The sequence below is a fragment of the Leuresthes tenuis genome, unplaced genomic scaffold, assembly GCF_036924035.1.
Source record: "Leuresthes tenuis unplaced genomic scaffold, fLeuTen1.0.hap1 SCAF_18, whole genome shotgun sequence".
Taxonomy (NCBI): domain Eukaryota; kingdom Metazoa; phylum Chordata; class Actinopteri; order Atheriniformes; family Atherinopsidae; genus Leuresthes; species Leuresthes tenuis.
The window spans coordinates 18475141-18497421 of NW_027325372.1; the positions used below are offsets into that span (position 1 = coordinate 18475141).

The 22281-nt window shown below is 39.6% G+C and overlaps 1 protein-coding gene across 1 annotated transcript in view; it reads right to left on the reverse strand.

Annotated features, from left to right (window-relative positions):
- Positions 1–22281, reverse strand: part of csmd2 (CUB and Sushi multiple domains 2) — a 212409-nt gene that overhangs the window by 182374 nt on the left and 7754 nt on the right. The window contains exon 2 of the mRNA XM_072370602.1: positions 14012–14228. Within this exon, the coding sequence (XP_072226703.1) occupies positions 14012–14228 (217 nt within the window). The remainder of the gene's footprint in view (positions 1–14011; positions 14229–22281) is intronic.

Consider the following 22281-nt stretch of genomic DNA (forward strand, 5'->3'; position numbering starts at 1 on the left):
CCCGCCTCTCCCCGGATGACTGCTGGGATAGGCTACAGCCCCCCCATGACCCCACCGACGGATTAAGTGGGTATAGAAAATGGATGGATAGAAATATTTCAGTGCTGAGGAGGAAACAGGACCAGAACAGAAACTCTTTTAAAGCCTACAAAGCAAACACCAAAAAACTCCTTAAGCAGGAGTTTCTTAATGCTGTTTACAACAAAAAGTATAAAAGTGTCAAGATGCTTTCAGGATGGGCTGTACTCAAGAAACTCAATGAAAGAAGTTAAGGTTGGTAAGAACTGTATTAAAATAAATCATAATGCAAGGCAGTTCAAAAGCTTTGGGCTGGAACAATGCAGAGGGATCATTTCATCCCATCACAAAGGCTGTACACTGAGCCAAGAAGGGCTCGTAAATAGCACAATATCTCAGAAATAATTTTCTATGACCACATAAGAACGAAATCATGCTCCCGGGGAATTAAATTCATCAGTTTCCTATTTGGTGATGAAATTATAGGGCCACGAGTGAAAGAATACCCTACTTTTGTGGAGATTCCATCATCCTCTGTGGACACTTTGCTGCCTCTCGAACTGCTGGCAGCAAATATAAAGGAATGACAAAATAAGAGAATTGTGGAAGTAAACTAGGTCTGAGGTGAAATCCAAGGTCTTTCAATGAGACAACAACCTAAAAAGAAGAACTTTTCAGAGATATAAATGTCTGAAAAGTCTTGTAACAACCTGAAATTTGCCATTGCTAAAAGAAACCCTCTCTCAATCCAAACTCATCACACACTGCCCCTTGGTCAGGAGACTGATCATTGGTTTTCAACATGCACCGCATGACCTTTAGATTTTCAGGGTCTTTGGGTGAGCTACAATATTCATCATGGCGAGGTGGAACATGTCTGCAAAGCTTTCCGCAATAGAGATCATATTGTTGTGTGTTTAAACGGCTAACAATGATGTTTTCCCAATTAACACCTTTTATTTAAGTACTTTTATTCCCTTTAAGTTATTTTACTGCATACTGATGTAGTAGAGTGACTGCATGAATTATAAGAGAAGAAAGTATAAAAAAAATGTTGAAAATTTATGTTGAACACACGTCCAGTGCTCAGAAGTCAGATGACCATCCCCCATCATCTTTGACTTTTTCAAACAGTCAGTCTTAATTATTGATAAGCACTGTGGAAAGATGTTTTCTGTTAGTGTTTGCTACTGGTAAAAATCCTGTTCTGTCGCAGAGTATCTGGTAAAATACTGCAACGGCAGAGGGGTGCGTGACAAAATCATAAAAAGTTATGTGAAGAGCTCTTGTCCAAAGATCGAGCTGTGACAAGTTGAACGATTAAGCAGTTCTTACACAGGTCAAATAAATTATTTGAGAGGAGTGGCACAAGCTATCAACAGACAGGGAGTTTCTAGGTGGTTAACGTAAGCCAATAATTGAGTACCTTACATTTACATGCCCCAAAAATATTTTGCACGATTGATTCATTTGCTTTTATTTTGCAAAATATCTAAAATGATGTGCTTTCAATTCACAGGTGGCAATAATTGTGAGCAGCATTTTATCCTGCAAAGACCACTTTTACGGTCATTAACATTTTTGAGTGGCCTCTTTGTCTGCAAAGCTATTAAGCCGCATGATTACTGCTTTAAATACCAGGAATTTTAAACTGAAAGTGAGAGGGCTGATGAAGGCAACCACATCAAGAACAAATCATACCCTTGGGCAAAGTGACGCAGGACATTACAGCTTACTCAACAAGAAAGGATGAAAAGGCTGATAGAAATATAGTGTAACTGTGTGTGAAACTGATCCAGTTAACCGCAGGAATCAAATCTTGTGTGTGGGAACGAGTGGCATTTTAACCTCCACTGGACGACACAGTCAGCTTTTTGTTTCACTGCAGATAGAGGTAGTGATGAGTCATATACATACACATACAAAAACACTAGCAGCAACAGTTTAGAATTCAGCAACAACAATTTAAGAATAGCATACAATACAGCTGAAATTAAAATCAATTTAGCTTTGTTTGATTGTGTGTGTGTGTGCGTGCGTGGGGAAGTGGATACAGCAAGTTGTGACAAACAAGGCTTTAGAAAATGATCAAGGAGAAACAAAGGACAAACAAAATAGATCACAGTAAAAACAAGTGGGAAACAAGATGAAAAGAAATCTGCCAAGACTAATACAAACATGTCTGTCATATATATTTCATCTATCTTTTGGATCTATTATGTATATATTTCTGCAGCGGAATGGGGTGTGTGGGTTGGGTCAGTTACTTGAATAGAGAGGCAACAAGATGAATCTGTTTTCAGTCTGAGGCCACCACTGGCCCATACCACACTGTACCAGTTTCATACCACCTAAGTCATCAAATCTGGAAAGACTCAAGTGGCAAGACTGCATCGTATAACAAATATGAAGTACCTTTCTAGTTTCGATATCTTAGAAAACCACTCCCCCTGGCCTCAGTGACTTCAAACCATGCTCTGTCAAATGTCATGAAAATATATGGGAGACTGGTTCTTGCCCATCTGGGATCACAGGTGAATCCTGATATGTACCTCTTCAGTTTGTTTGTTAGCCTCATGTCGATGAGGCTGTCGTCTATCTGCTTAGGTGGGCTCACTCCTGCCTTGAGGATATTGTATTTTGATTTCCACTGCCTTCAAAATACCATCCAACCTGTTCTACTGAGTGAGCAATGGATCAGGATGGGAGTCAGCACGTACTGTTCTGGATTTTCGATTATCAAGAAAACCTAAAGTTCTTAGGCCCACACACAGCTTTTATACATGTGCCAAGAAAAACAACAACAATACAGCTGATTAACAATCAATGGAGAGAATGAAGAGAACAAGACATTTTAGAAATCACAGGGTAAATCTCAGATGTTGTTTTAAAGGTTACTTGCGCCTCTCAGCAGCTTGGGAAAGGACCTTTTCTGTGTCAACATCACAGTGAACAAAGGCAGAGCCATAAATAAATGATCAAGTTTGGTGTGGAAAAAAAAAAAAAAGATTCTTTACCTCCACCCTGACCCAGCATCTTTGTTAAAAAAAGAATTCATCCCAACTGCACGAGTCAGATATGATGACCCAACATGATAATACTCTTGTGGCAAGATAAAAGCAAGTCTTTGCAGTCAGGTTTGTATATCTTCCCTGGCTTTTTTTTAAACTCTTTTTGCGCATTACTATAATGGGTGTAATTTTCAATGGTTCAAATACATTTTGGTGCTGCTCATGAATAATTCTGTGAACGAGGAGGGTTTTTTTCTGCATGTGTAATGATGCATTCTTGCTGTGCAAAGCTTTAACTCTATAAACCATGGACTTTTCTTTCCAAATACTGCCAAAATATGAAGCTCTGATATATTCAAGATTTCATGATCTGTACTACTTTCCCTCTTGATGAGAGCTTCAGTTTCTCCCTTGCTCTGCAAAGGGATGCCACTAATAAAGCCCACAACAAGGTTGGGAAGAAGATCTGATTAGCCAGCAGGGCTAACAGGGACACATTGACCGATGGAGCGCCCAACCAATTCTATTGACTTTCTACCCATCGTTCTTCTTTCCCTCCTGTGGGAAGGATGATCAAAGAGCGGCAGAGAGAAGGAGACAGGCGGAAGGGAGAGGAAGAGAAGAAGGCTATAGTGGAGGTGTTATATGCATATGTGTGGTTGTGTCAGTGCTTGAGTGCACCAAAAAAAGCAATGGATCCATAATTAGCTGCAGGCTCAAACAAACACTCGTCCTGTTTTTGTATACTGCAGATGAGGTCTGCTTTGTGCTCTCTTTTCTGCAGATCTCATCACAAACGTCTTTGTCTTAATTATGCGCTTTTCTGGTTTGCATCCTAAAATAACATGTTCTAATTTGGTCTTCAGCGTCTCTGCACTGTCCTGTGAGTAAATTCAGTTGACTCATTCCCATCGTGAATCGGTGGCTGTATGTTTAAAGCAGGAACAGCATAATTAACCTTTGATATCCCAGCGACTCCATAAGCCCAAGTGCAACTGGTCACATGCAACAAGTGTCTAATTACATGCCAAGAAAATCCTTTTGACACAGCATGCCTATCGTGCACATAAGTGTGTGTCTGCGCACAATATGGTGTGCTTGATCCTTTATCAGGTTTCACAAGGTGTTTGGGTAACTAATTATATTGCTATGCACTGTGTCTCCCAAGGATGAACATGGGGGGGAAAAAAGGAAAGGGTAAAATCAAGAAAGAAAAACGTGACTGCAGTAACAAAGAGAGAGGAAAAAAAGAGCAAAGGCAACACAGGCAGGAAAAAAATATGCCAGGAGATTTGCTTAAGCTGGGAAACAAATGGTGCACAAGAGGAGTATCTGTGCTTCACAATCCCCTAGATTACAGCATAAGGGAATCTATATAGGACATGTGGTTATGGGTGAAAATACCAAAGTTTGTGTGTCACCTTACTGTTTTTCTTTCAGACATTTTTAGCTGTTTTGCTATTTTTTCTGTCTCAGCACACAGCAACACTTAAAAGGTAGGAGTTTTGGAAAATGTGTCCTTGGAAAGAGATCAGTTTGATAATATACTCCACAAACAAAATAATCAAAGAGCTGCCAATATTTGTTCAAATTCAAACTCAGTTTTTATCATAAAGACAAGTATGTTGGTGAATTTCAGCAAATAAAACTTTCTGCCATTTGTATTTCATCAAAAAACAAGGACTTTTCTTTCTGCAAGACTGAATGTATGTTTTTTCACCCTTATGACGGGATGAACAAAACAAAGTCAATGTGGGAATTTGGTTAAAAAACAAGAGTCAGTTTTGATATTACAAGCCGTGAAAGCAGCAAAAGGTAGGAGTTCCGAACTACCTATTGTTTTTGTCCTTCTTCTTCTTTACCAACCCATCTTCATCATCATAGTTCAAAATACTTGGCACTACTCAGAGACCTAAAGTTGGAGTCCTGTGACAACAGGTGGATGAATATTTTGATTATCTTCTCATAAAAAGGTTGACTTCCACTGCATAATATAACAGTTCACCAAAACTCAAGATTCCGCTTAATCTTCCTCAATGTCTTTTGTAGACACACTCGGGCTTCAAAAAGCCTTTCTAATAAGTCTGTTAGAAGCTTTTTATGTAAGTTTTTGTTTTGATCTTCCAGACCTCAATTTGATCCACACCGTTCCTGACAAATTGCCATTTCTAAAATACAGTATAAACTGAGGGAGTAGATGCTTGAAAATGCTTTGCTATCTTAAATTGATTTATTTCCTCCACAAAGATGGAACCTGCCGCAACAGCAACATATGAGAAAGTTTGATGAGTTTGAGTACTTTGAAATTTGAATTCTCTGTCCCAGTTCCCAATTTGAATTCTCTGTCTTATCTTGCGCATGATTAGATTTTGAATGATATTCTTTTCCTTCGTTACACTGAAACTGTTTCCAACAAAAACAATTTGTTGTAAAGCGTCACCTAAAGAAAGCTGAGAAATTTGTTTTTGAATTATAACTTACAAACAGCAAACTAAAATAATTAGGATACTTAATGTGCCCTTTTAGAAGAACTTGACAGGAGGATATGTTAAACAGTCGGCGAAACAACTATAGCACAAATTGTTTGCACTGTTTTGAGAAACAGTAAATTTGGGGCAGAAATAATGAAGTGAATATTTCAGATAAATCACTTCTTCTGCCTTAATTCTTCTGAAAAATGACCTTTGTTGCATTCAAATGGGAATCACTTGTCCAGAGGCACAAAAACACTGTGTCCACTTGAGAACTGCTCTCATTCACTAAGGATATTGAAAGTCATGTGATATGCATAATCGCCTTTGAAAATAACAAGCTTCTCATTCTTACTGCGTGATCAGTTCAAAACTAGATAAATAAAGAAAAATGATGACAGCAATCAACAAAGGTATGACAACCGTTGCACTCCAGTGTGCTTTTACCCTTACGCAATGGTAAATCACGATGTGCTGCACGTGTTAAACCTGCTTTGTGTTCGTGAATCGCACTGTGCCTTAGGTATTGTAATTGAACATGATTTGTGACATGATTTGCATAAGCTGTCACACATATAAACAAAATGAATTCCTTGCTGTGGGAAAAGCAGAACATTCACCTCCCACCCCTTCTTTTCTGGAAAATGTTTTATCAATTTCTATCATAAAATTGTCGGCTTTGTCTCAGTTTTGTCACATTATGTGCAATTTCTCTGTGCCTAACACTCTCGATAAACCTGTCAAAAATTGCAACAAACCATTTAAACAGAAGCACTGCTCATCAACCTGTGATCATTAACTTTTCCTCCACAGGACTATTGAGATCCATGAGATTGACGTAATCATTAAACCACAATAAATCATCTAAAGTACTTTAAGTAAAGTACTTATTTTCTATTTTTCAGTATGATAGGGAAGGGTTACATTTATATTTATTTAATTTTTTAAGTGGGTGGCACAAAGTAAAGAGTTTCCAATCTTCTATTTCTGAGAACTCAAACTAAAATGTGATCAGGAAGTATCACATGAGCATAACTGCACCTGTAGTTTTAATGGTTTAATTTTTATCCGCGAAGGCTTAAATGGCTCAACTGGCTGGACTCCAAACAATTTTTTTTAACTGATTGAAATTAATTTCAACCAAATCAGAGTTGGGCTGAAACCAACACATCTTTTTGAGAGTTGCTCTGCCTATTTAATCTTCAATCTTAGCAGGAAAGTGTGTTCTGTTAAGCACATTGATAAGCCACAGGATGGGAGATCCTAAATAGCATTACACACAATGAGGGATACACAGGATGTAGGGTATAAATTCACAGGCTTCTAGTTGATTATTTCTCTAATCTGGGGTTACTGGGCCCAATAATTCTGCCTCGCAGGTGAGCAGATGCCATAAATCTCTACATCGTTTCACTTTTTCCCAGCGAGGGATGATGAAAAACAAACTATCACTCTTCGTCCTGTTTTTAGCAGTCTGTCGTTAAAGCTGGCGTTGATAAGTGGCAGTCTTCCCATTAACAGCAAGACTCAAAGGAGCCATAAATCCAAAAGTGTGCATGCATGTGTGTGCACGTGCGCTTGCACATGCCTGGGGGTGTGCAAAGGACATCCACAGTATCTACATATCCACGAAGAGTGCTTGTATTCAACATAGTTTAGATGCTTAATCATGAGTGCCACAGACTAATAAAACCACGCAGCCTTGAAGCCATATTTCTTGGAGACACAGAATCAAATACCCCGCCTCCTCATTTAGGTATGTATTTTTTCACAGGTGTCACACGATGTAAGCTCCTGCATCTCACGATGAACAGACAAAAAGGAAACGTGTGCGTTCACAAACACACATTAAACACATGCGCACGAGAACATTCACGCACCAGAGTCATTTTCCAAAGTACGTGTTGTGAGAGATTGATGCTCAAGGCCTTTACTGTGGAAGAATTATTGCTACAGCAAGTGTTCAGGCAGGAGGTGCCATTGTGCGTCAGCCGCTCTCACCCTGACAATGTGGCTCTTAAGAAACGTGACTCATTGACTAAGTCATTCACACATGCACTATGAGACATGGGAGGACTCTAACATACTGAATGCTGGGAGAGATATGAGGCTGAATTAACAAAGGCAGCACAAACTCAAAGTACTGTAGATAAACCTCTTCGAGATGACTATCATAAACTCAGAAGTGACAAAATTATACTATATAGCTGATCTCAAGCCAAATGTAAATACTATAAAATATAAGATAACCATAAACTCTTATGAGCAACTGGAATAAGGTAAAAAAAAAAGAAGCTTCACAGGAAGCAGATAAGTCTGTATATCTCAAAAACTACACGGCTCACTGTTTTCCAGCCCAGTGTTATTTACTTGGTTTTTAAAAATGTGTGTGTGTGTGTATGCTCATTTTATTTATTTTTCAGTAAACCCAAATTTGGTTCATGCTAAATCAACTGGTATGTACACCAGATCTGCCTTTGTAAGCACAGTTTGAAAACACATACACACACTTTGTACCTCTTCCACATGCCTCCAAACACACACACAAACGCTTCCAAATTAGCTCATATGGTGACACTCCAGCCTCACAGCACTAAAGGCTGACTGTTGTGTTAATGCCACTCCCAACACTATGCACTAGTGCTCCTTATTTAGGTCCAATCCCGCCCGTAGGCTGAAAATCTGTCCCTTCCACGCCTCCTCCTCTCTCTGACTACCCCGCTCTTCTCAAAGTGCCAGGCCTTAAGCCCCTCTGCTCCGTCACTCTATCAGCGAGAGGAAAGTATGTGGAGAGAGAAGCCTTCACACACTCCAGCAGCTTTCCCGGTGCTGAGATGTACTCAGTGTTCCCTGACTGGCAGTTACAAGGTGAAATGTGACACAAAAGCAAGAGAAAGATAGCTTTTTTTCATACCAAGAAATGTGCAGTCTCGTACACACTGACAGCAAGTGAGCTGCTGGAGGTTCAGTGTCTTGCTTACAGTCAAGCCGACTGTTCTTTTAGTCATTGGATGCCCTCTCAGGCAACTGTGCCACAATACCAGCGGCTCTGTTGTAACTAGGACATGGAGGTAACCGGTGTCAGGTGAAACATTTAACTTGTCATTTAAAAGCAAGGAAGAAAAAAAAAAGGGGCCAGAACGGAGGTAATGCATGCTGAGCTTTAAATGAGCCACAATCCATGAAATCCCGACTGACCATTTTTCAGAATATGCCATGATTTATTAACTTTTGATCTATTTCTACTTTCCAGGTAGCTGCTAATTTCCATAAATGTTTGGTTTAAAGCAGAGACTTGCAGAAACTATATGCTGGCAATCCATCACAGTAACAATTTCACTCTCTAAGATTATACTTATGTTGCAATGTAGCGAGAAAACCTTTATTCAAATAATGCATGTATACATCACAGAGCTGAGTGTTAACAAGCTGCAAAAGTTGGAACTCTGTAAAATAATTCCCTGTGATAACATGAATATTGAACAAAGAACGATTTACTGTAAATCTAAAGGTCACATATGTTTCCAGGGATATGGTTTAGTAATTAGCTCTCAGGCAAGTATTCACCAAGAAATGTTGTTGTTGTCTTTGAGCATAATTAGGTGGCCCGGGCATGTCAAGGAACTTGCACATGATCTTTTCTTTCCATATATCACAAGGTATTTTCTAAACAGTTTTTTTTCAGGTTTGCAGATCCTTGTGCTTTCATAAGGGCATAAGCTGGCTCTGTCTGCCTGGATGTAGTAACATCTACATCCACCATCTTAAACTCCAAGTTTTATGTCTGGATGAGCTGTTTTGCTTCCTTTGGCTGTTCCTCCCTGTTATTTGGTTTAAGATATTTGACATATTCTATAGACAGTTTAAACATATATTCAGCTATTAGATAGCGGTCTGATATATGCCTTTTATATAGACTGTAATAATGAAGAACTTCCTTTCTGAAAGATGGGAAATCAAAGGAAGGTTAAACAATTTGAGGCTATACTTGAGTAATGGACATCAGAGGTGCAGCATCAGACTAACTCGCATGTGCATTTCTTCGTAAGTAGCTGTGACTCATAAAGCAATTGCACACAGAGGCTCACTCTCTGGTGCATATATTGTTCAAACAAACATATATGGCTTATTTGTCAGCTAAAATTATGTTAATAACAATTTTACTTGCTCTGCTATAAAGAAAATGAAAGAAATGTCTAAATAAACAAACCTCAAGAAATGCAACTGTGTTGAGAAAGAAATTAAAGGTTAGCATTTGAATATCAAGAGAAGAAATTCATTTATTTTTGATGACTATTCAAGATTAAAGGAAATGTTCTAAGCCAAACAACCTATACTGGGTGGACATAAAAGAAAGAAATAAAGAAAAAAACAGCACACAAGGCACAAAATGGAGATAAGGAAGAGGAGATAAGATATTAAAAAAACAGGTGAAAATGAAACGAAGGGTGTGAGAATGAAATTTAAGGAAGAGGAGCAAGAAAGATGGAGGGGAAATTACTCCTGACACAAGTGGGAGATGAGAGCAAAGGGAGGAATGAATTATCAGATGTGCATCTTTGTGTGTGTGAAAATGTGTGTGCGTGTGTGAGGTGTCAGTTGGGGTGTTTGTCAGTGAAAATATACATGCCTGTTTTTTCAGACTGCTGCTGACTGGTGAGGGCTGCTTCTAGCTGATTCCCATGCCTGTCTGAGCTCACTCAAAAGATAAAGTTTGAAGTCTTCCTTTAAAAAATGAGGAACTAGTCATTTACACAGGACAAGCAAATTCTAAAGAGGACTGTTGTACCCTTCGTTGTGTTTCTCTGTCTCTTTCATTTGCGTCTTTTCCTTCCTTCAGCTCCCTTTTCTTCCTTCTTTGTAGTTCATTCATCATTCTTTCTGTTCATGCCTTTCTCAAAGCCCATACTCAGAGAGGGAAGCTCTCTGTTCTGTCCTGCTGGAGCATACAACAAGACCCAGAGGTCCAGACAGGAGAAAGGCTTAGGAGGACAGAGCAAAAGCAATCCATAATGGATTTTCTTCTGTCTATCATTTGCTTTCTACGGAAAGATGCAGTGGAGGCACAGCTGGCACAAAATGAGAGAAGCATTGAAGAGATTGGGGCAGCAGAGGTGAGGGAAACTCAACAGGGAGAAACAGAGAAGCTGACGGTGACTGAAACCAGTGTTAGTGACAAAACACTTCAGAAAATTGTTCTCATTTGTCTCAAAAGAGCTTATTTGCTCTGCAAGACTAAATTCATAACAAAATGTGACAGGAATTGAAAGCATTTGATGGAGCTACAACTGATGGAAAAACTATCCCTAATTAAGCTGTGATGTCCTACAGAGCAGGGAGTAACAGCATCAACGAGCAGCAGTTCATTTCCTGTATTCAATAACTGTAGTCAATACAAAAAGAAGTCAGATGCATTGGTGGCAAACTCTCCAAACAATCCTTTAACATTTTGAAAAAGTTAGCGTATTCATTTATCACAAACAGTAGGTGTAAACAGTGCAATGATTTATATTCAACAGCCTCAGCATTAAGCAATGAGTGAATATGCTGAGCCCGAAACAAAATGTTTCTATGAGCTCAGCTTAAGATATCTTCAGTTAGAGCAGTTAGAGCATGCTACAATAGCTTTTTTAAAATCACTAATTCTTCCATTTATTTTGGTATTGTTAACCCCCTTTCCATTTTTTTCCAGCCTCAGTGAACTTACTTAATTTATACTTCAAATCGCAGTTGTTCTCTTGTTTTGAAAAGAACAATCAAATATGTAAACACTCTCAAATTAACTTTATCTTTCCACAGATAATTTTCTTATAGGACGACTGAATTTATTTCTATTATTTCTGAGTTTCTTGTCACTTTAGATGCTCAACAATTAATCATACACATAAACTGGAGTCATTGCTCTGTGGATAAATAGCTTCCTTTCCAGGTGACCACACCCCAAGCTCCTCTCAGTAAAACCCTCACTGAGAGTGCAATCTCTCTCTGTCCTGCCAGACCCCTAAGGACAGAGGTCACCAAGTTACTTCGCCTGCAGACCCTCTCCCTCCTCCAGGCTCCTCTCCATGAGCACAGAGAACAAAAGGCTTGCTAACATCAGCTCACTTGCTCTCAAATCCTTCAGGATAGACATGGTCTGCCCGTGGCCCCGATCCCTCTCTGTCTCTCTCTTAACACAAAACCTGAATGGACCTAGAGTGACCTAGAGTTAGCTTGAGTGCTAACTCCACCAAGGGCAGAAGAAGTGACCAGAATCCTTCTTCTAGCAAGCACAAATTATTTACAACAAAGACTGGACCTTAACTGGACATAGGACCATATGCAACACTTTTCTTGGGGGACTGAACCATTTCCTGTGGTAACACATTAGATACACTTTGAATATCTTACTCTGCGTTATCTGTCCGTCCAGTTAGCATATGGGCTACATGTCCACTTTGTTTGTAGCTTCTCTGACTAACATGGCTTACTGAGCATATGGTCACAGCCGCCATCTTGTGCCCTCACCGTTACATGATCACAGCCACCATTTCGTCTAATGGTCTTTCCCTCTTCTCCCATACACATGTCCACACGCTCAGACAAACGGTCTGTCTCCCATTGCTTATTTATAGTGAGGTAGATAAGACAATAGAGTTTATTGATTAAAGGACCTTTGATTTAATAATTGTGCCAACTTTAATCAATTCTATTGAGCTATTTTAAAGGAGAAGTTGTTCTTGGTCATTGTGTATGTTCACTGTGATAACTGCTGATTGTGAAGGTCAGTGCTCAGATTCTTAGCCTTCGTATCTTTCCTGTACGTGTCATATCTGTCCCAGATTGACACATTTAGACCAACATATTTTGAGACTGATACTGGGTTTTAGTTGTTGGCTTCTAAATTTTGTCAGTGGTGCCTCGTAAGTAATAAATATCATTAATCATTTTACTGACGATTAATAGCCATCCTTATCCTCGTTGTTTGCTAATAACCAAACCTGCTCCTGCTCCCAACAACTCACTGAGTATTATATTGGATAACTATCTACACTAAAATCTTATGTTTAATATAGTCACTGTGTTGCCTCCAGGTTTATTTCTGACCACTTAAACTACTTGTACCAATTTTTACCACATGCACAAAGCTAAACTTTGAAATAACAATGTATTAATGTAAAGAATGAAACCATTTAGAGTTATCACTGATCCATGTCATACTCCACATTTGGTATTCCCAAATACTGACACAATACTAATATCTTCCATACATTTCACAGTTTCAGAACTGTACCTCTTGTCTCCTGCTTGTACTCTTTTTTTCAATAATTGGATAATATGTAAACTTACAGAATATGAATGTGCATTTGTCAACAGTACAAAGTGTAGCCATTTCAAGATTAAGGCTTAAGAATAGCACATCTTCGATTCGTGACGTGCTACAGAATTGTAATATATACCTACTTCTTTTCTCTTGAATCTCTTTTGAATCTTTGTTTCTGAGTGAATATTGCCTCAGAGCAGTGAAACCAAGTTCTCTTTATGCTTGGCCTCAAAACCTTTATGCATTATTTTATCAACAACGACGCCAAATGGCAATGAGTTTCTTGTAAACCGTATCATGTCCTAGATTTTTACATGGACCCTAAAAGTCCTCTTTTTGCTGTTCAAGCTACAGTGATCCATTCTATCTAGATAGAAGCAACTACAGAAAACTCAACAAAAGGCTGCAGCACAGGCTAAGTAGACTTTTAAGAGGGTCACAATTCTGCAACACGTTCATACACTGAAACATCTACCTAATATTACATTCAGTGCTCGCAAATAGTACATTTATAATAATTTTAAGCCTCTAAAAACATTTACATGACTGCATTTTACTTTGTAAATTGTAACAACAAAACTGATAAAAAATAAACTGATAGAAAGCACTCCCAGCAACTATAACATGTTAAAAAATGCTTAAATGACAGTACATACATAGGTGGTGTATCACTGCAGGCTGTCATGCTGAATGTCAGCATGAGCTCAATTCTGAGCGTGAATGTGAGCTTTTCTACTTTACTCTCAGACATGGTCAGTTATGCAAGATAAAAATTAGATTTAGAAGGAAAAAAAACAGAAACACTTAAGGCTTAGGCATGTAGCTTGAATATTCATAATTACATAATGCTAAAATGATGCCTGTGCAAGAGGATGAGAGTGTTGATTCACAAACAATTTGCCTGCGTCTTCACACCCAAATAAGCTTTGTTTCACATTGCTTGTAGCTCTGAGGCAGAATCCCAGTGAATCACCTTGGATACTGTCACAGTGTCCACAGAGTCAGTTTGGCATTAGTCACCGAAAATCTGCTCATGCTACCTTATGCATCCCTAATGTGTCATTAGTTTTGCCTCTCTTTCAGTCCCCTACCTCCAGCAATACCTTTAACTCCAAACATACTGCATCGTGTAACTATCAAAGACCAGCAAGCTCTTAAAGCTGGGATGAAACACTACCGCACCTAATAGACTTTTATATCATATTTACCTTGTCCGTAGATTCCCAGGGCTGGGTGGCCCATCATATACAGACAAGATGTCAAAATCCTCCTCCAGGGCGAAGCCTTGAAACACCAGCTGTATCCGGTTGTGCTCCGCTGCCACAATGACCCATGTACAGTTGGCATAGTTAGGATAACCATAAGGGTATCCAGGGCTCTCTATTGTCCCATTGGGACTATGTAGTGTGTAGCTGCAGTTCTGAGCTGTGAAGAAAAAACAAAACAAAACAGGTATTTATTAAAAGACTGAAGGGCATGTCAGAATAGAGTCCACATTTTTTTGTTTTTACTCCACAGAACGACTATATCCAAGAAAGGAAATTATGCAAATACATATATACACACACATACATTAATGCACACCCACATTCAAGCAGTTTGCACCAAGTGCTGCAACATCCATTATCACCTTCAGTGTGCAGCATAAGCCATTAATATTGTAGTGCTAAATGGCTCACTCTCTCTCAGCGTTCCCCACCTTTACCACCTCCATCATCACACACATGTTCTCTCATCGGCCCTTCCACCATATTAGCAATAGGTTCCCATGTTAATACACGACATAGCTGGAGAGGAGAAGACGAAGGGACGGGAGGGGGAGGAGGAGACATGGAGAGACTCACTTGAGTGCTGCATTAATTGAACTCATCTTGCATTTTTCCCCCGCAGTCGCTTAAACAGCCTTTAATCTCAGATTTAAAGTGTGTGTGTGTGTATGTTGCCTACTATCAGTATAGACTTGGGGTGGATGTGTGAAGTGTGAACTATGTGTCTGAACAATTTCAGTCCACAAGCTAAATGACTCAGTGTTCAGCTGATCTGAGCATGGACAAGACTTTTAATATTAGGATTTAGCGTGGTGGGGGATGATGTGCGATTGTGCACACTGTTTCTTGAGCAGCTCTCTATGTCGGGCGAGTTTGAAAAGTTAATGCACAAATGAATACGCCTCTATAGATAACATTCTGTAATTGATGGCTTACTGATTAGATCTCATACTTTGGTTATCTCTTCCAAGCAAAACGGAATAAAGTGAGATTAATTTTTAATATCCCAGACAGCAAAATGTGAGCAGTCGGCTGTCAGTTTGCCACTGACAGGTGACAAGAGCATACAATCTGATTATGTGAGACTGACAGCAGGAGTGTGGCATGCTCATACAAGTATTAGAAAGAGGGCCTGTGCAAACAAATACCTTCATGCATGTTATTTATACAAGTTAAACATTTTTCTTTTGTTGCGTCAGTTACTAACTAGAATCATAATGTAGCCCGATTAAAATCTAATTTGGGGAGTATAATTTGGAGGACATCTGTTACCTACATAACTCACATTACTCAACAACATTTTCAGTAGACCTGCCATTTTTAAAAAAATTTTTTTTTTTTTTATACCTTTAGCCCCAACTAGGTAAATCTCTGCAATAAATCAGTGCATGTGAATGAGGAATAGCAACAGCCCAAGAGCCTTAAAACAGGACATAAAAAGGAACCTTGAGAGAACAAACCAGCTTTACAGATTTTGTTTTACATTGTGTGCATTCTCTGGTGGGTAGAATGATCCCAAAGCTCAAAATCCATAAAAAATTTCAGTCTAAAAAATGCCTCATGTCTGGGAAGCCTGCATGGATTTACAGGTAATAAGGCACAGAGCATGAAAACGAGATAACAGAAATAAATAAATAGGAAAAAAGAGGATAAAGAAAGGACAAAAAAATTAAACACGGACAGTGATAATCCCTAGTTAACAGGACTAACGAGTGCTGCATTTGTTTTCACAGCTTTAATCAAGGCTTTATGGTTTCAGGGGTGCCACTTTTTTCTTTTTTTCATGAATCCTGAACTGCAACTGGAAAACATAATGTGATACACACGCCCAACCCAATACGCACAAACATGCATATCCAATATCAGCTTAGGGTTGCAGGTAGAGCAGAAAAATGGTAATCGCAATATATTTATGGGGGGATGGAAGGTGAAAAGTGGAAAATGTTTCAGATCTAGCTTGTCAGTGTGGCATCAGCAGTAGCAGAGGGATAATAGCATCTCAAGTCAAAGTATATCCATCATCCCGCTGTTGACTCCCAGGGGCCTGTCTCAGCAAAAAGCAGGAAGCAGCCTCTCAGCCGTCACTTTCCAGTGCTTCATATGTGCTTGACCTACTCCAAAAGATGCTAATGATGAGCACTTGAACCCTGACAACTTGAATTTATTCAAGCTCTGCTCACTGCACTGCTGCACTGTTAGAAATCTTAGGGATGTGAAACCATGTAAAAATTAGTTAAAGAGTAGGTAATTATGACCAAAGTTCTCCCCAGATGTCTGAAAATAACTGAACATCGCAGTGTGTAATCCTGTTGTTTCCCTTTGTGTGTACTCTCAGCCCACATCTTTAACCAGAGATGAAAGAGAAAAACAAAAAAGATTAAAGTGAGAGCTGTGTCCTTATTTTTCATGAAAGATTTTGAATTGGCTCAGCAAGGGAGCATCCTCCCTCCAAATTACCATCAGGTCAATACTAATATCCAGGTAAAGCCCCACATCCACCTCTCCTACCTGATTTCCATACATGCAGCTTGGTCAATAATCCCCTCATCATCTCCTTCATTATAAGGCATCTGTCAGACAAATGCCAATCAATGGCTCATACAGCGACCTGATGGCAAAGCCTGATTTGGGGCAGTGAAGCTTCTGGGCAATGAGCTAGGGTAATTGTATTGGATATTACAACAAAACAGTACAAGGGAGATCAAAGCAGCTGAGCTATTAATCTGTTTCAGGATGAAATTGAAATACTGGCAAAAATACATGATTTCCCTCTTGGGATGCAGCTTGAGAGCAACACAAAACAAAATTGAAAAAAGAAACCAATGAGAGAGAATTATTGTGACTACATAAAGGCTTATCATAAAGTTTGGGTGTGTGTGTGTTTGTATGTGTTGTACCTGGATAGAACATGCTGTGCATGTAAGTATGTGACAGGTGATCAACAAGGCAGGAACTGTACTTATATGCTTTTTGGCACAGTTAAGGCAGGCGTAAAGAGAGAAGAAAATTAAAAAGAGGAAAAAATGTCATCATGGAGAATAAGTTAATTGAGTGTGCCAGAGCTTAGCTGAATGCTGTTTTACCAGTGCCAAGTTGCCAGCTCTTAAATCGATAATGATGCACACAATCTGGGATAAAGACTAAGAAGGAGCAATTGGAGAGGTTGCTTTTTTGGCTGCAGCCACAAACATTTTTGTCCTTGCTTTGAGATGAGCAGGATTGGGTTACACGACAACAGACGCATCAAAGTTCACTTGAAATGCTTTCATGAGTTCATTAAGGACCCGTTTACAGAATCATCTACCGTAGTTTGATTTTCATGTTACAGAGTGATGGCAAGAATTCTTACTTTACGTTTTTGCTGCACCGAGCAGTCATTTTGATTTTTAGTCACTACACAACAGCTTGAAAAATAGTCCACCTCTACAATAAGATGCAAGTGAGGTTAACCAAGGCTCTGTACCTCTCTCTGTTCTTTGAAAGCCCAAAGCCTTTGATTAAGTAGATCCTTCTCTTGCGGCTCGGTTGAATTATTTAAGCCTCGCCTTTGGTGCATTATGAAATTAGCTGCTGGGAGCTGGTGACCTACTCTGAAGTTCCTCAGTGTAAATCTGTAGGAAAGAGCCCATCCAGCAGTTGACCCCACTGACAAACCATAAAGCCCCCATAAACAGACTGCTGGCCATGCTGTTTTAGCCCTGCTAGACCACCAGCAAAGTAGGGGGTCATGTTTTCTCAGCTCGTGTAAGTTCAGGTGTCCCATTCTGAATATGGAAAAGGGGCATAAGTGCTGGTTCAGCCATTAAGAAAATTGCTATCTTGTTTTAGTGGTGAATGTATTTTATCCCACAGCATGTTTTTTGGGAAGTGTTTACATTGGCTCGTTCTGGAATGTTAACTATGCTTGATGTCTGTGGATGTTCAACAGATTTGCTGTCCAGTGCTTATCCCACAGTGCCACTGGCAGCATCAGCTTGGCACTAACCATCTCCAGTCTGCCAAATGAGTGTACAGGGAGAGGTGTGACCTTGCTAAGGCAGCACTCCAGGTTTTTACCTGTGTGCGCATGTGTGCATGTGTTTGGTTGTGTGTGGTAGCTATTGTTTGTTTTGCTGGGGCAGTTGTTTAGAAGCGGGCGTACAGAGCTGCAGTAGTGCTCTGTGACAGTTTGATAAATCGATGGTCACTGTGCTGCACTCGGGCAGGACAGCAGCCTCTAAGAGTGGAGGAAAGAGACAGGAAGGGACCCAAGGAGAGCGAGACGAATGGCACTGAGGTTGAAAGGAGCAGACAGAAACAGAGCAGGCTGCAAGAGTATATGGCCATGTTGGTGAATGGATTCAGAAGATGTGATGTGTGAAATAGAAGAGGCTCAAGTAAAGGAAAGAAAAGGAGTGAGGAATGTAAAAAATGTGACAAAGTATGTGTCAGATCAACAAGAGAAAGAGCAACAACCAGTGAGGGTGAGTGAGTTGGAAAGAGCTGGAATGCTATATATGGAGAGGAGACATTTTTAACCTATTTTGCTGAGGTTACAGACAGCAGGTGTGACATTCACAGCAAGATAGTGCTTTATCTGCACAGTTAGCAAAACCTAGAGGTCTATCTAACAGGAAACTTCTGGAGGATGTGTGCATATTTTGGCTATGTGTGTAAGGCAAGGACGTGAACATATAGGTGTGTGTCAGCTGTCTGTACATGTGTGAGTGTAATTCTCATACACTGGAAAGGTACTTTTTTTAATACATGTGCATAGCTAACCTGCTTAGACATTCCATCATATCATTCCCTCCTGTTTCTTTATCCCTCCCCTTCTCTGTCTTGTCTGCTCATCTATGATCTATGAAGTTTGCCTTTGACAAAAGGCAAAGACGCAGACCGGCCTGTTTTTTCTGTCAGTGACAGAAGTGCCTTGCTTCTTACACTGTTTGAGATGAAAACAATGAAAGAGAATGAAACGTATTGTTGTAACTTGGTATTTCAGCATTTTCATGGACACAAAACAGGTGTGGTGTTGTCAGAAACTGTAAAGCTGCAGCCTAAAAACTATGAAGGAATTATTAAAATGACAAATTAGTTCAACAGGAAGTTGTTTTTGCTGCAGTTGTGACCATAACCCATATAATTTATCTTAGGAAACCTCAGGCACAACACTGTGCACTTAACCACTTAAAGTGAGACGTTATTGCAAAGAGCTAAAAACAGTGTGTTCAGCTCTTTTTTTATTCTCAAGAAAGAAAAAAAAATCATAAAGAATTCATACATGTGGTCCATAGGGGGCAATATCCATAGGAAATAACTATCCTGTTTGAGCAGATGTGAAATAATTTCCAACCTAATAAGCGTGTCCCTTTGGGTTTATTGAGCAACAACAAAGCTGTCCACTATCACATACAACCTACCCCATGAGTAAACTTCAAACAACCAAATGTTTGGTCTGTGTGTGTGTGTGTTTGTGTGTATGCCAGTAACTGCCTCCCTGGTGGGAAGATAAACCCTTCCGCCCCATAGATCCTCTCTGCACAACTATTTGTCTCTTGATGTGTCAGCGCATATGCACGCCTTGACCGCATCATAACCGAATTAACCTCGAGATGGCCGCCATTAAGATGGAAATGGGCAAGCTTAGCCATCCTGCTCCCCTCCGTGCATTAGGCTAATGTGCTGGCTATGACGACACCACTTGCCATTACAGACAAACCAAATGCAGTGGAAGGTGCTGGTGATTGACTTGGTCCCTCTTTTTCCCATTTCCAGAGGTTTTTTCCACTGGGCTGAACTGTAAAGATTATTTCTTTATGTAAAAGGGTAGAAAACTTGAGTATGTATTTCCATAATGGTGCCCTTTCGAAGTTAGAAATAACATGCAGTAAAGATTTCTGTAAACAAATACAGAGCAGACACAAACAAGCACATATGCAAATAGATTCACAGTACATAAGGGAACTCGCATCATACTATATTGTCCTGACAGCACAGTTGTCCCAGTTGTTACATCTGCAGGCTCTGGCATTTCTTTCAAGGATCTGTTGATGCTTATGGCAACGCAAAGTTAATAAACGCGCACACACAAACTGAAAAACACATTGCCAAGGCAACATGGCTGGAAGGTGAAACGTGTGGGGTAAAAAAATAAACAACGCCCACATGCAAAGTTTAACCCAAAGATCAAGGCTTCAAAGACAGGAGCTGGATGCTAAAACAGTGAGGAGGCATGCAGAAATGCACATTTGCATGGATGCATGCACACATTCCTGCCTGTTATCAGGGCTGGAAAAAAAAGAAGCACAATGAAGCATGTGTTCTCTCAAACAGAGAGGAAGAGAAGGGGGGAGCACGGGAGTTCCTTCCAGCTGGGTCATATTTAACCAGCAGTGCTATCATGCCAGCCAGAAGGACCTGCAAAACAACCATCCACTCAAATACTAAAGCCCCTATTCCTGAAACTACACAAGACTTCCACCCAGTTCAAATACTGAACCAATATACATGAAGTAATGGGGTATGCTGCAGTTTATGTAATGCATTTAAATATAAACATGGTAAGTTGATATTACTGTGAACAAAAGGGCCCCTCAACAACCCACACGCTGGTTTCAACTTAATCAATACAAAATAGCCCATTCAGAGTCAAAAACATGTTATACGTGTGTTTGTAGGTGTGTTTCCATGTTTGTGTTTACACTGGCGAATCTATTGATGAGGAAAAGGTGAATAAAAAGAAAGGAGTGCATGTTCCCATGACAACAGCATAAACAGGGGCGCACAGAAGGCAAACCTCTTCTTTCTATTTTTTATTGTTACTTAAGTCCACTTTATGTACGGCTTTAACACCACTCAAACCCCCACACAGGTGTTAACATAGAGTTACAGCACCTAAGTTAAAAAAATACTGGTATACACACACAAATAGAGACATGCTTAAAATAATCACCCCCCAGTGTCCTTGATACTTGTAAGCAAAATGAAATGTGACATTGATGTGTGAAACAGCGAAAGTCAATAATCAACTCATTTTCATTCTCCTCACAAACAAGAGCCCGACTCTATGAATCACATTAGACTTAGAAATGCTACATGTAACCTCCCGTGTAATTGCACCTAAATTATAGCAGAAATGAAAGAATCATTTTCTTCTGGACAAACATGTTGATTGGTGTTTGAGTGAGTGTTAGTGGGAGGGCATTTGTGAACATGCGCTCCTGTTTGTGGAGTATATATTAAACCACAGAGGAAGTGCTGATCCAAAGGTCAGGGGATGACTGTCCCAACAGGACAATTATATTTATCACAAAGAGATGGGTCAGAAGACAATCAATCAGACTCACTTCTTACTGTGGTGCTCTTAACCTTTCAACTCAGATCTAACCCTGTCCCAATAGAAGGCTTAAGTGTCAACTCTTGACCAAAGTCACAATTAATAGGCTTCACCTGTTATTCAAGTCGTAACTGTATTTGGTTATTTACAACGTTTCTGTGTGCATTAAAGTAAAATAGTTATTGCTTGTTTTCAAGATGTTACCAAGTTCATGAGAAAGAAAAATAAACGGTAACTAACACAGAAAATGTAATTGAAAACAATATTAAATCATTTTCTCTAAAATAATTCAGGTGCAAGACTGCATCTGATATCAACTAAAATGCTCCTCTTTCTTATTTAATATCCTTAGATTAATGTATTTTATATGTGGCTCTATAGCCCAAATAGAAGCTAAAAGATAAAACAAAACACTGTAATTTTCGGACATAGGTTCCATGTTCTAACATGGCTTTATGCCACATTGCCTATGCTGCTTGCTTGTTTGTTTAATTTTTTGTGGTTCAGTTCTGCAATATGTCTGGATATACTGTCCTCTCACTTATCCTCATTAGGAATTAATTTCCTCTGTGGCGGCCAAACACGTAACATGAGCCAAGAGACAAGTGCAGTAACATTAGGTTAAACCGTGTTGGACACCAGATACTCTGAGCGAGATCAACACCAACACACACAAACACATTAGACAAATAGATTAAAACTAACCAACCTATAAAATATTTGGCTACAAACAACTTCCGTACACTGTACTATTAATCAACTGCTTAACACTCTTGGAAAGTCAGATGAGACGATCAGTAGGTTTGCCATTGCTGTGTTGTTGCCAGGCAACCAGCAAGTACTACTGGAAAATAATGGTGAGAAATAGTCCAACACTACATACATTCCCCTT